This window comes from Oreochromis niloticus, linkage group LG23, assembly GCF_001858045.2.
Source record: "Oreochromis niloticus isolate F11D_XX linkage group LG23, O_niloticus_UMD_NMBU, whole genome shotgun sequence".
In the NCBI taxonomy this organism is placed as follows: Eukaryota; Metazoa; Chordata; class Actinopteri; order Cichliformes; family Cichlidae; genus Oreochromis; species Oreochromis niloticus.
The window spans coordinates 16,372,074-16,389,221 of record NC_031986.2 but is presented as its reverse complement, the minus strand read 5'-3'; the positions used below and the strand labels follow the sequence as shown (position 1 = coordinate 16,389,221).

General features: G+C 39.2%; 3 protein-coding genes across 5 annotated transcripts in view; 2 read left to right on the top strand and 1 right to left on the bottom strand.

The window, feature by feature from the left end:
* nfkbiz (nuclear factor of kappa light polypeptide gene enhancer in B-cells inhibitor, zeta) overlaps positions 1–17,148 on the bottom strand; it is a 692,084-nt gene that overhangs the window by 451,131 nt on the left and 223,805 nt on the right. The gene's annotated exons all lie outside the window — the stretch shown is intronic.
* Positions 1–17,148, top strand: part of LOC112843913 (uncharacterized) — a 54,631-nt gene that overhangs the window by 24,042 nt on the left and 13,441 nt on the right. Inside the window, exon 5 of the mRNA XM_025903255.1 lies at positions 16,902–16,968. Within this exon, the coding sequence (XP_025759040.1) occupies positions 16,902–16,968 (67 nt within the window). The remainder of the gene's footprint in view (positions 1–16,901; positions 16,969–17,148) is intronic.
* On the top strand, positions 14,351–15,780 carry LOC112843760 (V-set domain-containing T-cell activation inhibitor 1-like). The gene is made up of 2 exons (XM_025902705.1): positions 14,351–15,028; positions 15,321–15,780. The coding sequence occupies exons 1-2, from the start codon at positions 14,992–14,994 to the stop codon at positions 15,704–15,706; spliced, it is 423 nt and encodes a 140-aa protein (XP_025758490.1). The 5' UTR covers positions 14,351–14,991; the 3' UTR covers positions 15,707–15,780.

Genomic DNA, 17,148 nt, shown 5'->3' with positions numbered 1-17,148 from the left:
AATGAGTTCCCCGTCCAGCTCAGGGACGAGTTCCTGCCCCAAGTGGAGAAGTACAAGTATCTCTTCATCTTATTCATGAGTGACAGGAGAAGGGAGCGGGAGATGACAGACAGATTGGTGCTGTTGCTGCAGTGATGCGGACGCTGTAGCAGTCCGTCATTGTGAAGAGAGAGCTGAGTGTAAAAGTGAAGCTCTCAATTTACTGGTGGATCTATGTCCCTACCCTCACCTATGATATGAAGAGCTGTGGGTAGTGTATGAAAGAATGAGATTTTGAAAAAAAGCAGTGGAAATGGGCTTCCTCTGAAGGGTGGCTGGAGTATTCCTACAGTACAGTCTCTGGTTAGTGTTTTGCTTGATGCAATTTCTCCCTTCTGATGCCCCCAATAGTTTAAGTACTTCAGCTGTGGGATATCGTAATTGGAAGACAGCAATGTTTGAAGACAGTGGGTTCTGTTCTCTTGCCAAATCTCAGTCATTAAACAGCAATGATTGCATGGGCAGAGAAGAAAAATTAAACTGATTACTGTAATGGATGGCCATCACCAGAAACAGGTGGTTGAAAACCAGACATACATTAAGACAATAGCAGGAATTCTGATGTTGACTGTTACATAAATATTTATATATAAGAGCTTGGTGTGCATAGCTGGCAATAAGTCGGACTCCAGTGGTGATGTACTGTCTGTCAGTCTCCCGCTCCCTTCTCCCGTCACTCTTGAATAAGAAAAGATGAACACGGTAGGCAATCATTATCCAGTGATTAAACAAGCCAAACATATTTTGCACACCAGGAAAATCATCCAGACCAAATTTCTGTCATTTTTGTCTGAAGTGGTTGATGTGAAGATCATGCAAGAAGTCAAAGAGAGTGCAGTTTTCAGCCATTATAGACTCAAGATCAGTGTTGGGGAGTAACGGAATACATGTACCGCCGTTACATATTTAAAATACAAAATATGAGTAACTGTATTCTAGGGCTGTTCGATAAAACGATATATATCGGACGACGATATAAAAACGTCTATCGTTTCATTTTACGCTATCGTTTGTTTCGTGGTGTCGCAAAATAAACTGTTTACGGCAATGTTTTTTCATCATGTTGATGGTCACTGTAGCGGCTATATTAATTTCTTTAAGTTCTCTCGTTCTCTTATATTTAATAAAACCACACTACGGATGGACAAGCGCTTGTTTTTTATGCGTTGTCGTTAGCAACAACGACGGTAAAACCACGGCGTGTTCGCTTGTTTATTTTCCACATAAACCTTTCACAATAAAGCTCAAGATCCTGTTGAGACTTTTCAAAATAAACTGAATCACGTGAAAGATGCAGAGTATTAACGGATGAGAAGCAAAAAAGAGCCGTCAGGTGCTAAAAAATAAACCTTAGACTCAAACGTTAGAACAGGCTTTTCCCCGCAGCACGCCGTGTAATAAATACTCACAAAGAAAACGGCGGCCGTTACAACTTACGTCTAAAAATGTATAGTTTCATGCATCAGCTAAAACACTCGACTCCAGGTACGCGACGCCCAGCTGGAAACACTTCACGCAAGTCGAGCTGCCCGAGATTCACAGAATTTACAGGAAATGTTACATTTTTGTAATTTATATCGTTATATATATGAGATATGAGATTTTGGTCATATCAAACAGCCCTACTGTATTCCGTTACAGTTACCGTTTAAAAAGGTGGTATTCAGAATACAGTTACTTTGTTGAAATAAATGGATTACACGGCGGTACTTCCCTGTTTCATATTGTTGCGGGTCAGGATTGTTTGGGTTTGTCTGTGAAGGTTCTCAGTCATCCAGGTCATCGTAGTCAAAGGAGTTTGCAAAGAAAAGCGTCTGGACTTCTTTAAGTTTGACCCTAGAACTGAAGAAGCTTCTCGGATGAGAAGTGAAACGTCTTCAAGCAACTTAAAGAAGTCCAGACGCTTTTCTTTGCAAACTCCTTTGATTGTTTGGGTTTGTTTGACAGCTGTTCTGTTGTTCCAGGCGGGAGCGTTACGGTTGCCATGGTTACAGGGTGACGCTCTCTCTCTGCGTGTTTCCTGGGTGAGAGAGCGCCTTTTTGTTGTTGTTGTTGTGCTAAGCTAATAGACAGAATGCTACAGGCATAGCTCTAAAGAATGTAGCCTGATGGGCAGCGTAGTCCGTGCTGCAGGGAGAATGGACTACCATACCCGTTATGTGTCTGTGAGCGAGGGAGGGAGAGAAAAGAAAAGTCCGAGCTGTCACCGAGCAAAAACGGGAGCTGGAAGCATGTAAATATAATAATAACCACTGCAGCCAAGAAGAGTGCCTGACGAGCCCATTTGTAAGTAAGCTATTAAGACTCAACTGTACACTGTGTTCGTGTTTTCCTCCGGAAAAAATAAGTTCCGTTGGAGCAGCCTTTCAACGCCTCTCTCTGTCTCCCGCAAGCTAAGTTGACCCAGACAACAAAGTAAAGCTAGTTTTCGGCTACCAGCCCGACACGAACCCGACGTATTAGCCAGAGGTCCCTTTACTACGGTTCGGAGCCGCGGACCTTCAGTATCAGTAATAAATCACAGCAATAGTACATTCACATAGTTGTAAACAGCATGATAATATATTAAGTAATCCAAAGTATTCAGAATACGTTACTCTCATTGAGTAACGTAACGGAATACGTTACAGAATACATTTTGGGGCATGTATTCAGTATTCTGTAATGGAATACATTTTAAAAGTAACCTTCCCAACACTGCTCAAGATGTCAGTAAACCAGAAAATTCTTGTATAGTTACATACTACTAGAATGCTACACACAAGACTTTTTTGGGGTTTTGAGGAAGGTAGATCCTGCTGGGCTGACAGGAAAGATTATTGACTGTGTAGGTAAACATGAGCGGGATTACAGACAGAACCTTGTGGGTCAAAGGTATGATGGAGCATTTGTCATGAGTGGGCCACGTTGTGGTGTTCAAGCGAGGATAAAGGATGTGGCCAAGTATGCTTTCTACACTCACAGTAGATTACCACACTGCTAAAACCCTGTCATAGTAGATACAGTCCAAAGTGTACCTGATTCAGGAAACGTATTTTCTTTGCTAGAACGATTATGCAAATTCATATCTGGATCTTATGTCCATCAGAAATGGCGGATAATGAAGCAGGAAAAATTTCGTAGGGCACCAAGGGAACTGCAGCCTTAGTGATACAGAGTGGTCTTCCAGATATTTAGCATGTGCAACATCATGGACAGGTCAACTGCTATTTTGTGTGTACTAGAAGAGAAACGATCACTACAGAAAGCAAGACTAAGGAGCATGGAAAGAAAAGCGTCTGGACTTCTTGAGTTGCTTGAAGACGTTTCACCTCTCATCCGAGAAGCTTCTTCAGTTCTAAGGATCAGTGGTGGAGAGTCCCAGATTTAAACCTAGTGGGAGTTTCCCCCCCAAAGGGGGACAAAGGACCCCCTGGTGATCCTCTACCTAATCACATGAGCCGAGGTGTGAAAGCGGGTGTGGGTCCTAATCAGCCAGAGTTTCGGGTGAGCTCATTGTGAAACCTAGCCCCACCCTATCATGTGATTTCCTGAGGTCAGATGGCCCAGGGTGTGAGTGGGCATTAAGGCGTCTGGGAAGGGATCTCAAAACTGGATTAATAAAATGTCGCAGAGCGTCGGGCTGGGTAAAGACAGAGCGTACGCCTCCTTTATTGTGAAATTCCTCACCATGGTAACTGAACACATCAGCTGGTCTGCAGCAGGTTATGTTCAGAGTTTGAGGCTCAAATTGGCTCAAAGTGTCCCATTTTCACTGATTGTTTTCCCGACGACATGCTTCAAGTGTGATATGGATCCTCTGCTGAAGGAATCTGCTTTCTATCCACAACCTGTTGATCCGTATCTGACTAACAGCAGCGCAGGAAGCCCTGCAGTTATAGAGAAACTGTCTGAGTCGCATTGTTGCTGCAATTTACCTGCAACTGCTGATGAAGAAAAAGTCTCAATGTGTTTGTGTTTGGTCCTAATCTGCTGCCAAGTCTGTTTGACACTGCTGGATTTCCAGCTGATAGATGACAGATTAGAAACTGATCAGTCTATTGATCACACAATATTCCATCAATAGAATTGATTTGACTTTGATTTGTGTAACAAAGTGATTTCCACGTCTCCTTCATGATGTGACAGTGTCAGAGCTGAATGCACTTGTAGAGTATCATGTTTTTATGGCTCACATTTAAAGTGTTCCAGCTCTAATGTACAGCTGTCATATTAGAAATAGAAGCAGCTCTGATTTTAGTGCTCAAATAAATCTATGAAGTTATGAATTCACACATGAACAGTTTTCTGCAGCGTTCCTCTCGGCCTTATTTGCAGCTCCACTCTTGTTTTTGCTCTAATAATTATTTCTCTCCATGAGCTGTTTCTCTGCCTGAAGGAGGCGCCACTCCATCGCTTCATTTAGTGCAGAACAAGAGTCACATGATGCTGCTCTGTCAACACCAATCACACTTTGTACAGCTCATGTTGTGTTTGTTGTCCTCTCAGTCTGTCAGGTGGAGGTGGAGGAGGGGGCGGAGTCTGTCCAGCTGCCCTTCAAAACCTCACAAAACCTGCCTGAAGATGTTAAAGTGGAGTGGTATCGTTATGAGCCACAACCGTTAATATATATTCACGTGTATGAGAACGGCTCTGACCGGCCTGACAAACAGCACCAGGTTTACAGAGACCGAACGAAGATGAATGAAGACCTGCTGAAAACTGGAGACCTCAGTCTGACCCTGAAACACCCCACAGAGAGAGACAGTGGAGAATACAGATGTGTGGTTTATAGGAAGAACATCTGGATCAGAGGGAAAACTGTGCTGCTCAAAGTCAAAGGTTTGTTTTGTGTGTGTGTGTGTGTGTGTGTGTGTGTGTGTGTCTGACTGTCTTGTGTCTCCTCTGCAGGGAGAGTTCAGGTCCAGGATCAAACAGGGGACATCAGGAACAGAAGCAGCTCCATTGATCCGACTCCTCTGATGGCTGATCAATCAGTTTGATCTGTGTGTTCTTTGATTATTGATCAGTGATGTCAGAGTGGAGTCAGTGTGATGTTGTTGTTGTGTGTTTGAGACTTTTAGTGTCCATGAAGGTCTCTGCTGCCGTAGATCCTCTGAACTGTGACAGAGGTCTCACTCTGCACTGTAAAATATAACTTGTTGTTTCAACTTAAAAATATCAGGTACAGGGCTGCCTTAAAATTTTAAGTTAAGTCAAGAAATAGAGTTTGTTCTTATAACACAACCAATTGTTATCTTAATGAAAAATCACATGTTGTCTAAACTTTCGTCTTAGTTTAGTTGACTGAGATTTGTTAGTCAGTTCAACTCCTTTAATTGTCATCTTTACTTGGGAAAACACTTTCAGCTAAATTAAAATAATCTATTGTTTAAACTCTTGTCCTAGTTCAGTTGACTTGGGTTTTTTAGTTAATTCAAATACTTTAGTAGTTCTTTTAACTTAGAAATTTTAGCTTAACTAACATAACCTGTTAGCTAAGTTGATTTAAGTTTATTAATTAACTGAGCTCCTTAAGGTAGCTGAGTGAACTTGTAAATCAGTTTCATTTTAATTATCAGAGTTGATTGACTGGATGTAAAGAAAAATGTGTATTAAACATCTTAAGTTTTGTTTTGTTTCTTTAGCTTTCTAACATCCATTTCAGCAAAACTACCTGTTAGGTTTATCTTAGATCTCAGGTTTAAATATCTACATTCCTTTAAATTAATTTTCTGTTGTTTACAGAAAAAAAAATAAAAACCCACAGATTCCATTAAAGTCTATCTGATCATTTCATACAGAAAGTTTGTTTTAAGAACATGACAAGACAATTACTCATGAGCACCCAACATTCACCATTTATTGTGCCATCTTAGTCATCTGAGAAACAGAAAAATCAGTGACGTAGCTCATCAGGCTCACAATCCATCAAAACTCAAAGGCTGCTCCCTGTGAAACAATAAATTTGAACTTGGTCTTGAGCCCAGTTTGGGTGAAGATTAAATTCTGACCAATACTCTCGGAGCAGTAGTGATTCTTGTGAAGTAACAACATAAAGTCTGCATTAATGTAATGTATCAACGAACACTTGCTATTTTAGAAAAGTTATTCTTTACATTTGCAAAATTTTTAAACTTCATTGTGCTCAGTCACACCTGTTAGCATAAAACTTGAAATATTAAAATAGTACAAAACCTTTGATAAGTGACAGTAAAGATCAGTTTATAACAACTAAGACATCAAACTCTTGTATTTGTCTTCGTTTACAATTGCAACAAATTCCACAGAACCAATATCTCTGAAAATGAGTGCATGCTTCTGAAACATTTGATAATGTGGATATTTCAGAAACATCAGTTTGAGTCTGCTCAATTGCAAAACAAAGGAAAAACTACTGACTTGCATGAGATAAGCATCTGCAAAGTCCACCATTATATTGTTGTTCACATAAGTTTCTTAAACCATGAACAAATGAGTAATTGTCTAATCTGGAATGTAAAGTGTAGTCATTTAGTGACATACAAAAGTGAGAATGAGAACTTGCAAAAATAAAAAAACAAACAGTAAAATAAAAACTGTCCTTAACACTAAGGCAATTGTATGCTGTGAGCATACAATTACAGTTCTGCATGGCTTTCTGCAAGAGTCTGTTTCTTAGACCATGCACTAGTGAGATGCACTGCCTTCCACCAATGTTCATTAGGATGTTCTGAATGACTTCAAAGATGTCCTTAAGTTCCTTTGGATAGTCTATGTTGAGGGCAAAAAGAAGGCCCATCAGCATGGAAATGGCACTTGAGACATCCCTCAGATTAGACAGGATTACTGCCGCCTCAAGGACAACCAACACATCGATGATGTCTTCTTCTTTCACCATCGCAATGCCAACTTTCATCCTCTTAGAAAACGTGTCTTCAATACCTGTCGGCTATAAAAGGGTTCAAAGACAAAAAAAAAAAAAAAAAATTACACAATTACAATTACACAATATCCCTTGTGCTTAAGAATTCATGTCTTTCCAAAGAAGAGCCATACTGATGCTTTGGATGATGGTGATTGGCTTTGGGTAACACTTAAAGTTTTTTCAGAATGAGATATGCACCCCCATGTTACAAATCCATTTCTTGCTTTAAACAAAGACCATGTTCATAAATAACTGAGCATGTCTTCAATTGCAGAATTCAAACAAAATTTTCAATTTAAATGGTAAATGGCCTGTATTTGTATAGCGCTTTACTAGTCCCCTAAGGACTCCAAAGCGCTTTACACATTCAGTCATTCACACACATGGGTGGATGACTGAATCATGACTCAAGAGTTGACAGTTCGTCTTATAATTGGAAGGTTGCCGGTTCGAGCCCCGGCTCCGACAGTTTCAGTCGTTGTGTCCTTGGGCAAGACACTTCACCTGTTGCCTACTGGTGGTGGTCAGGGGGCCCGGTGGTGCCAGTGTCCGGCAGCCTCGCCTCTGTCAGTGCGCCCCAGGGCGGCTGTGGCTACAATGTAGCTTGCCATCACCAGTGTGTGAATTTAAATCTACTTACGCTAAATATTGGCTGTGCTCTAAACCAAATCTGGCTGAGAATACATGAAATGTGCAAACTGCAGCTACACTACAGGATCAGATTATGGCTCCATAGACAATGCTTCTTTAATCAGTTTATTGATTAAAGTTTATTTTTCCCCCCCTATATTAACAGCATGAAAAAAGAGCATATAGACATGGCTGAACAGGTTGCATAATTGGCACTGAATATCAACATCCACCTTTACCCAGCTGCCCAATGACTCTCGGCCAGTAACCTTTAATTGCTTACCCAGTCTACACAGTCTCTTTTCCAGGGTCCAGGACATTTCACCAAAGTATTGCCCCCCACAGCTGTAGCAGCCACTGCAGCCCCTTAAATATCCTAATATCTCTGCCATTACAATATACAATGTGAGAAATCAAACGTAAAGCTGAAGTGAACAGTACAGCAGCGAAATGTCAAAGACCCTGGTGAAGACATGAATAAACACAAGACACTAATAATATCAATGCTAGCTTGCCAGTTAGTTTCTCTGAAACCCAGACCAAATCCAGTGTCAAAGATCTTGTAATAATACATTTGGTGAGGAAAAAGTACACATGTTATCATGTGGCATCTATTGTTTCATAGATGCCACATGTTTAATTTAAAATCCACTGTGGTGCTGTCATTATTAAATTTACTAAAAGAAACAATGCTAACCTTCACAGTCTTGAAAGTGTGTGAGGGATCTTCCTTTAGAAAATGAGGTCCTCTGTCCTCTTCCTTTGTGTAGGGCTCTGGTCAAAGAAGTCAAAAAGAAAACAAAAACACTTTTTAAACAGTGTTTATGAAGCATGTAGACAGCTCCAAATTCACAGCTTTTTGATGCATAATTCCATCAATATATGATTATCATTGGAGATTTTGAATCAGGCTTATCAGGACATTCAAGTAGAATATGATATCCAACCTACCACCAATATACACAGATTCTGTAAAAGGTACCACACTAAATGTCCAGTTGTGAAATATGATGACAGACTTTATTTATCAGCTTTCTTTCAATGAGTTCATCAGTTGAACTGGATAACCTAAAACTTAAACAAAGGATTAGATTTCGCAGTTGAACACTTACATCATCACCGAAGCATCTTATGAGCCTAGTTAGCCCTCCTATGCCGCTCTTGATTTTGTACAGCTCCACGAACCTCTCCATAATGGTCAAGCACAGCAAAAAGGAACCCTTTCAGGTCAACAGATGTAAGACGGGCAAATTCTGCTTCAACCTGAGCAATAGAAGAAGAGGGGTGGGGAGTACAGGCAGAATAAAAAAAAGATTCTTTGAGACCCAAATTTAAGCAAACGGTCATCTGAGGCCCATTAGAGAAAACACAAACACACAAAAGCAAACAAACAAAAAGATGCACTTTACCTGCCGTTCAGCAAACAAGGAAGTTCAGAGAACAATAAGCTCTGTCTCGAAATCTTTTAAAGTAGAATGATTGTGAAAATGACTTATGTGATGTAAAACTTTAGTAAACGTGCGATTAAAAGAACACTGAGTAAAAGGACAAGTAACAATTTCCTTATTCCTCAGATGTTTACCTTGATGAGCAATACTGTTTTAGTCCAACTGCCTCATTAAAGTTACACAACAGGCTTTTTACATTAAAGCCAGCAAGTCCATTACATACTCCCTTTTTAGATCTGAAATACTGTGCACATTCTGTGTATATGTAGTGGACAGCAATTGACCCAAAAGAGCGCAAAGTTTGCAAGTCCACCTCATTTAAATGACAAAGACAGATGTGATCATCTAGACCTGTGAAAATAAATTAATGACAAACTTGCAGTTATGGATGTTATTACAACCACAAGAACCTAAACAGTCTGCTCCATTGCTTTTGTTAATGAATCATTTGTTGGTAACACGTCTGAATATTTAGTTTATGCCACCTGCATGTGATCATCAATAGTGCCATATTACTTCTTAAGAAGTACCCTGACACTACAATCTTTATATCATTTGTTCTACAGAGCTATTAAGTTACAATATAATCTGTGGTGTTTCCAGTATGACAAAATGCACAAATTGTAACTTACCATTTGACTCCACTGACAAAAATAAATCCCCAGCATCAAGTTTGGCTTCACAGACCTAAAATAAGTAAAATAAAAATATATGTTATAATTATATTGTTTTCGCCATTTATTCATGTTTGCTAATTTTCTGACATATAAACAATGTTAGTTTTGTTACAATACAGAGAATGCAGTTTAATTAAAAGGTAAATTATGCAAAAAAAAAAAAAAAAAAAAAAACTTCTGCAGTATACCATGCCAAAAATCAGTGTCTCTGATGCCAATTATTTTATCACTACAGCTCTTTTAGTATGGAAACTCACACAATCTAGTCATACTGATCACAAGAGTTCAAAAATAAGTCAAAATGGTGAGCTGTTGTTAAGCATAAAGCATTTCAGGGTAACAAATAACTGCACAATAGAATCAAAGCAAAAAATAAACACACTGGAGGACTATCTGATAAAAACTAATATAATGCTCATGTCTCAGTCCTCAGTGCACTCTTGCAGCTTAGCATGCAGCAGTTAATAACAACTTAAGTGATTACATAGGGGTAAACAGATGACAACAAGCATCGGAGTCCTGCCAAAAAGTTCTTCTTGAACCCAGTCAGTTATTGGAAATATTGCCAAAATGAACTTCCACCAAAATACAACAGCCTGTGAACTTGAAAGAAATTTACAAGTACAGAGACAATATGAAATAAGCTTTATTAATTAGCTGAGTTAGCTTGCTAATATCGCAACAGTGGTTGAGTGCACAACCTTAAAGCTAGCGGCACAATACTTGTGATTTGCTCAGCGCCACATTAAACCCATAAAAAAGGCCATGTGTCAGTTTATTAGGTCAAGTTTGGTCATGACACACAAGCTGGACCTTGTCGGCTAAAGTTACATTAGCTAAAGCAAACATTTCGGTAAAAGAGAAAAACACACATCATGCCATAAATTCAAAACATGTTCCAACTTTTGTAGCTCTCTTTCCTTATAGTTATAACCAATGTTACTCACCTTGAAAGCATATTCCAAAGAAGACGATTAGAAAACGTCCAAGTAAAGTGAGCATGTCGTTAACCGCCAATTCCCCATGATGCACCTCGGTAGCAGTCACGTGAGGCAGTTTTGAATCCTGCTGTGCTCAACTTACCCGCATTGTCAAGTTCACATAAGTTGCTGATTTAGCTGGACATGAGTTTTCAAGTTAGCTTTTTTTGGTGTAATTGGGACGTTTTTAACTTGTAATTCTATGTTATAACAACAACTTCAGTCATCTATCGTCAAACTGATATAGAATAATATGTTGAAATAACAAACATCTAGAATTACATTTTACAGTGTGGAGGAAACTCTCAGCACTTTCCAGCAGCTCCTCCATCATGGAGGACGTTCCCTCACTGTAACAGGTGGAGGAGAGAGGAGAGGAAGCACAGGTGGATCCTCTGAGGAAGAGGAGCGTTCCTACAAACCACATGATCACATGACCAGAGGACAAGCATGTGTAGAAACACATTAAAGTCAGCCTGTAAACTCATTTGTAAATGGCACAGTAGATACAGGCACAGACTCATCTGTGGTGCATTTGAAGACATTTAAACCAGTGTCAAGTTGTGTTTGCAGAACATGAACATATCAGGAAAGACTGTATTTGTCTCTGCTGGCTCGAGAAAACCCATATTTGAGGAAAAAGAGCTGTCTCTGTTAAGCTTCAGGTTCTGTGAGCTCTCAGAAAAGAGAGTGTTTCACATGTCGTCTTACTTTTCTTCAGCTGTAAATGATCTCTCAGAGGTCCACACACTCCACTCAGATGTTATCAGATGATAATGTTGATCCAATAATCAATAATCTCTAAAAAAGATCATAAATATACCTGTAAAATGCAACACTGATGCAAATAAGAGTGGACGAATGTTTTAGATGTTTAACAGCTCAAAACAAATGTGTTTAGACAAGTATTTAGGCATTATTTATTCATGTGTAGTACACAAATGTTTGGATATGATACTATACCCTTTCTATACTATTTTTATTATTTCATTTGATTTCATTTATTTTTCATTTTTATTTCATTATTTCATTGCCATGTTTGGATAACAAGGAAGCTACTGCCTAAGATGAGCTGGGAGCTTCAGAGTTTCCTGACTTTTAGCTTTTAAATGTTTTTATGTGATGTGTGACTGATGAGAGCTTTTTTTTTTTTTTTTTTGTTTCTGTGCTTGTTTACTGAAGGACGAACGAGCAGCGGTGTGGCCTCCCTGCTGGTGGCTTCCTCCATGTTTCCTTTACTGTGAAGCTAAAGTGTTATGTGTTCCTGCCAAGTTACTGCTCCATCCAGCCCCTGTACTTCCTGTGATTTAATGTTGATTTGAGGCCAACTTGGTCAACATCCAGTTTCTTTGGATATTGTGTTTGTTTTATTTCACTGAATATTTTTTTCTTTGTCACTGAATGATTGATTTATTTTGAAAAAATAAAATAACAACAAAATACACTTTAAGCAATAATGAAACAAAGAAAGGGTTGGTACGAACAGACTTAAAGGTAAACTCATTTGATCCTGCCTCAATATACAATATACATGTATAATTACATACAATTATATAAGTCTACAAACAGATATCGCACATAAAAATCCTAATAACAATGAAGCTAAATGTTGGGTTTAATTGTGCCTGTCTGTAGAACAAATGAAATGTTTTGAATTAAAAAAAAATTAAATTAATTAATTAAAAAATTAATTAAAAAAACTCATATCTCAAACCAGGCAACAAATTATGTATCTCATTTAGAGTGACAGTTTTTTTTCCCTTTCCCCCTTCCCTTCCTTCCTCTCCCCCTCCTTTTTACATAAAATATAATTACCATCATATAAACAATCATATATCAATGTCTATACATACATATTTATATACCTTAATAAGTATATACAAAGGAGGGGGGGGGGGAGAAAGAAAGAGAACCGCCCCCCCCCCCCCCCCCCCAAAAAAAAAAAGAACAATACACCTGCATCTTGAAGCCGATATGGGAGGAGTCCATCCCTCCCAGTTTTACTTATTAAAGTAATCCATAAAGGGTTGCCAAATTAGGTAAAACTGTTTAACATTATCTCTCAATGGAAATTTCATTTTCTCCAAACTGTAAATGATACATTGTGTCTCTTAACAAAGCAGAGTGAGTTGGGGGCACTTTATTTTTACATTTTATAAGTATAAGGCGTCTTGCAAGCAATGTTATAAAACTCAAAACACGAATTTGTCTATTATTTAAGTATTTAACTGTAGCTACACCAAATTTTATTTAATATTTTTTCAATGAATTGTTCATTATTTTGAAACCATCTCTTTTGTCTGGTTGTATTTTGCAAACTTGTGTAATTTATATTATTTAAATATGAAATCTTTCCTTAGATGACATTTAAACCCCCCACCCCAGACCCCTCTGACCACACCAGGGTCGCAGCTTTCCCCTCTTCCTGTCTCTCTGCAGCTCCGTGTTTGTGTTCGTGTTAACAGAGATATTTCAGACTAATCAGTGATTTAATCACACAGACTTTTATTTTTTTTTTATGAATGAATCAATTGTCTAATTCAGTTCATATAAGCAACCTACATAAACATGTTTGGATTTACGTTAAGCTTTCTCTAGCGTTGCATGATTTACCTGGGATGAGATGATCAGCTTTACAGAGTAACAGACTGACCAGTGACATGTCCTGCCTGTAGGTGGCGGCACATCATCATCAGTACTGAGAGAAGTTCAGTGGAGTCAGCGCAATAAAAAAAAAAAAACCACTTCATCTTCACACTCAGAGCTACGCAGTAAAGGAAACATCTCAGAGTGAAGTTTGATTTAATGTCTTTCAAACATTTTTATATGTTGTTTTCATTCATTCAGGATTATTTCTAATTGACACAAATGTAACAGAAGAAGAAAATGAGCAAATAAAATCTTCCTGTAAAATCTGCAGATAATGTTCAGTAGAAGGTTTCCAAACCACTGAAACACTTTCAAATGTTTCCTACGTCATTGAACACGTCACGAGCTGCAGATCTCTGAATCAGTCTGAGGATAACTTTAATAATGAAGCAGAATATTTCAGTGCTTAGTTCTTTATAGCAGCAGTAAAAAAAAAATAAAGAACCCAAAACAAAACAGTTTCAATTTTTTTAATAGAACAAAATTATTTTGTAAATTTTTTACATATTTTATCTAAATAAAGTTTATTATTTTATTATTTATAAGTAAAGCTTTGAAATGAAGTGATTCTTCTGCAAACTTAAACAATATTTTATTAAAAATAAATTTTTTGTTATAATAAAGTCCTAATTATAGAAAGAAATTCGTTGAATGTAAAACTGGAAAAAAGAAAAACATCTTAGACGATTTCTTTCTGTCACACAAGTTTTTTTCTTGAGTGTCTTTAAATGAAAGTTCTCTCTGTTTTTCTCCTTGAATCAAAGTTTTTCTCTCAATCAGTTTTCATAAATGGTTCTTATATAAGACTTTTCTTTACTCAAAGCACTTTAAACGACTTCACTCATCAATCCAAGCACTTTCTCCCACACCCTCTAACATTCACACTGTGATGCATCAAAGAGTAACTTGGAGTTAGCGTGTTGCCCAAAGACTGCAGCGAGTGAACCACCAGCCTTCCGAATAGCAGAAGACCTGCTCCACCACCTGAGCTACACCCCAACAGTCACATTTAATGTGTGCAGCCAAACATGATGGCAGACTGCCACAGATCACTTCTGTTCAGCTTCCTCATAGTTTCACACCTGCATGAAGCAGCCTCACCCTGACAGCTTCAAATCACTGTGTCAGCTGATCACTTCCTGTCCTGTGATTGGCTGAGCTTCAGGCCTTCTCTCAGTCAAACTGGAAACAGGGATTGAGACAGTGTGAGGGTTTGTGGAGTGCCACAGTGCTGTAATGAATACTGTAGTGGAAGAAGTTCTTTCACACTCTTCATCCTGGAGCTGCTTTATGTCCATGGTCTGCATGGAAACACATCTATGGAGAGGAAATCCAGCTGCTGAGGGTCACATCTGCATCATTGTAGCTACAGTGGATGTTTCAGTGTCAGGACTGAAGGTGGAGCTTTGTGCGTGTCAGGGTGAGGCCGCAGCAGCCGCCTCCAACCGGAGCGCTCGGGCGTGAAACTAGGAGGAAAGCCGACGTCCTCCTCTTTCCTCAGAAGTGATCTGTGGCCGGCCGGACTTCATTCCACAGATGTGCTTTAACAAAGTGTGAAGCTGAACTCCGTGACAGTGTGAGCAGTGTGAGAGTGTCAGTAGATGATCAGCAGAGGAAAGTGAGAGCTGCTGTGAGCTGATGTCCTGAAGGGCTTTTAAAGAATCTCTGAGTTTGACAGGAACATGAAGATGTTTGTGGTGTTTGTGATCCTCCTGCACGGTAAGTACACCTTCCTCTCTCTGCTCTCATCATCATCTCTCTCTTTAATGTGTTGAAGTGCAGCAGGAGGAGATCGTCCAGGTTTGTGCTTCCCGTCCTCTTTAAACTGAGCAGACAATTTCCCATGAATGCATCACAACATTCATTAACATTTCCATTATAACTATGAGCATGTGTAAGTAGACTAACAGCAGAATACATCTACATTAAACATGTTCAGATTAAGCTGTGATTTCTTGCTGTAATCCACACAGCTCACAGATCATTTTTGTTTCTGTTTGTGTGTCCTCAGTTTCCCAGCATGCTCTGGCTGTGTTGGTGGAGGTGAATGAGGGGGAAAGATCTGTCCTGCTGCCCTGTCACTTCTCAGGTTTAATACCTGTGGACCCCACAGTAACATGGACTCGCAATGATCTCAATCCCAATTCTGTCCATGTGAGACAAGAAGAAACAGACGATCTCAGAGGACAAAACCAGCTTTACAGCAGACGCACATCAATGAGACCTGATGCTCTGGACTCTGGAGACTTCAGCCTCACTCTGAAAAACCTGCAGCTGACTGACAGCGGAAAATACACCTGCACACTCAGCAATGAAAGAAATAAAGTTAGAGTGGGAGATGTACAGCTGCAGGTCAAAGGTCAGCAGTACAGTGTAACTCTGCCTGTAAGAAGCTGAAACAGCCGAAATCAAACAAATCAATGTTCATCCAAAGTGTCCTGATGATAGTCATAACAGTCTAACAGTCACGGTCATGTTGAGTTAAAGCACTGTAACATGCTGAGGCTTGACACATTAATGACATCTCTTTACTGTTGTGAATTATATATTTTTTTACCTTTTCCTGGACAAACGTTAGTTCTAAAGATTGGTCCATTTTGAATTGAGTTCAGAAAATGTGGTTTTTATTTGAGGCTCTGTTCACCAAAAAGAGAAGGAAAATCTCAGGAATATTTGATTCAAATGCTAATAAAACCATGATTTGTATTTGTTTGTTCGTGTGCAGAGCCTGCACTGATGATGTTTTCAGTCTGAAAAAGTAAAGCAAAGAAACAGAATTTAAGTTTTATGGGTGGTCACATAAAATATAAATATTTAAGTTTTTTTCCTGTTAAAATGAATTTTTCCTTCTCACTGTCACCAAGATAGATCGCATTATTGTAGAGTGACCTGAGGTCAAGGTTGTTGTAATTTCAGGCTCTTTGACATCAATACTTCAAATCTTTATGTTCACTGCACTGAAAAAGAGCAATAAAGTAAATGTAGCTTTGAAACAGGAAGCAGTTATTATTTAACTTCTATTGTTGAAAAGTATGGTTCTTGTATATAATCATGATTGGCAAAACATACCCAGATTAGATCAGTGCTATGACTCCCATTGTCTGCTTCTACAGCTGATGTTGTGGTTTATTGTCCTCTCAGACCAGCAAGTGGTGGTTAAAGTGGAGGAAGGATCAGAGTCCATCATCCTGCCCTGCAAAACAACACCTGACCTGCCTGAGGACACCAGAATGGAGTGGACTCGCTCTGACCGAGAACTCATGATGATCCATGTGTATCCAAACAGAAGTGACCATCTTAAGAACCAGGATGACCTTTACTGTGGTCGCACAAATATGAATGAAGACCTGTTGAGAACTGGAGACCTCAGTCTGACCCTGAAATACCCCACAGAGAGAGACAGTGGAGGATACATCTGCACCATCTACAGGGACAAAGACATCCTGAGACAGAAAGTAGTGCTGAAGGTCAAAGGTCAGTGATGATGCAACAGGTCAAAGGTCAGAGATGTAGATACAGGTCAGAGGTCATATTTTTATGTTTCTGTACAGAACAATTTCCGTCCTGGGCGAAAGCTGTTCTTGTGCTCCTGCTTCTCCTGGTTCTTCTTGTGGTTTCCGGAGGACTCATATTTTATTTCCGGCACTATTTCATGTCAGGTGAGTGTCTCCTACTACACTACCCATAATGCCGATGGTTAGCAGGTGTCCTCTGGTGGCTCCTTGACTGTGGCTCACACAAACTTGTTCCAGAAGCTGAAAGAGTTGAGAGTTACAAACAGCTGATACAGAGAGTTGAAGAGAAACTTCCAGGTTTGTTCCTGTCAGTCAGAAAACCTC

Coding starts and splice junctions, on each gene's coding strand:
- LOC112843760 (XM_025902705.1), top strand. CDS start 14,992: ATGAAGATGTTTGTGGTGTTTGTGATCCTCCTGCACG. Junction 15,029..15,320: donor GTTTGTGATCCTCCTGCACG/GTAAGTACACCT, acceptor GTGTGTCCTCAG/TTTCCCAGCATGCTCTGGCT.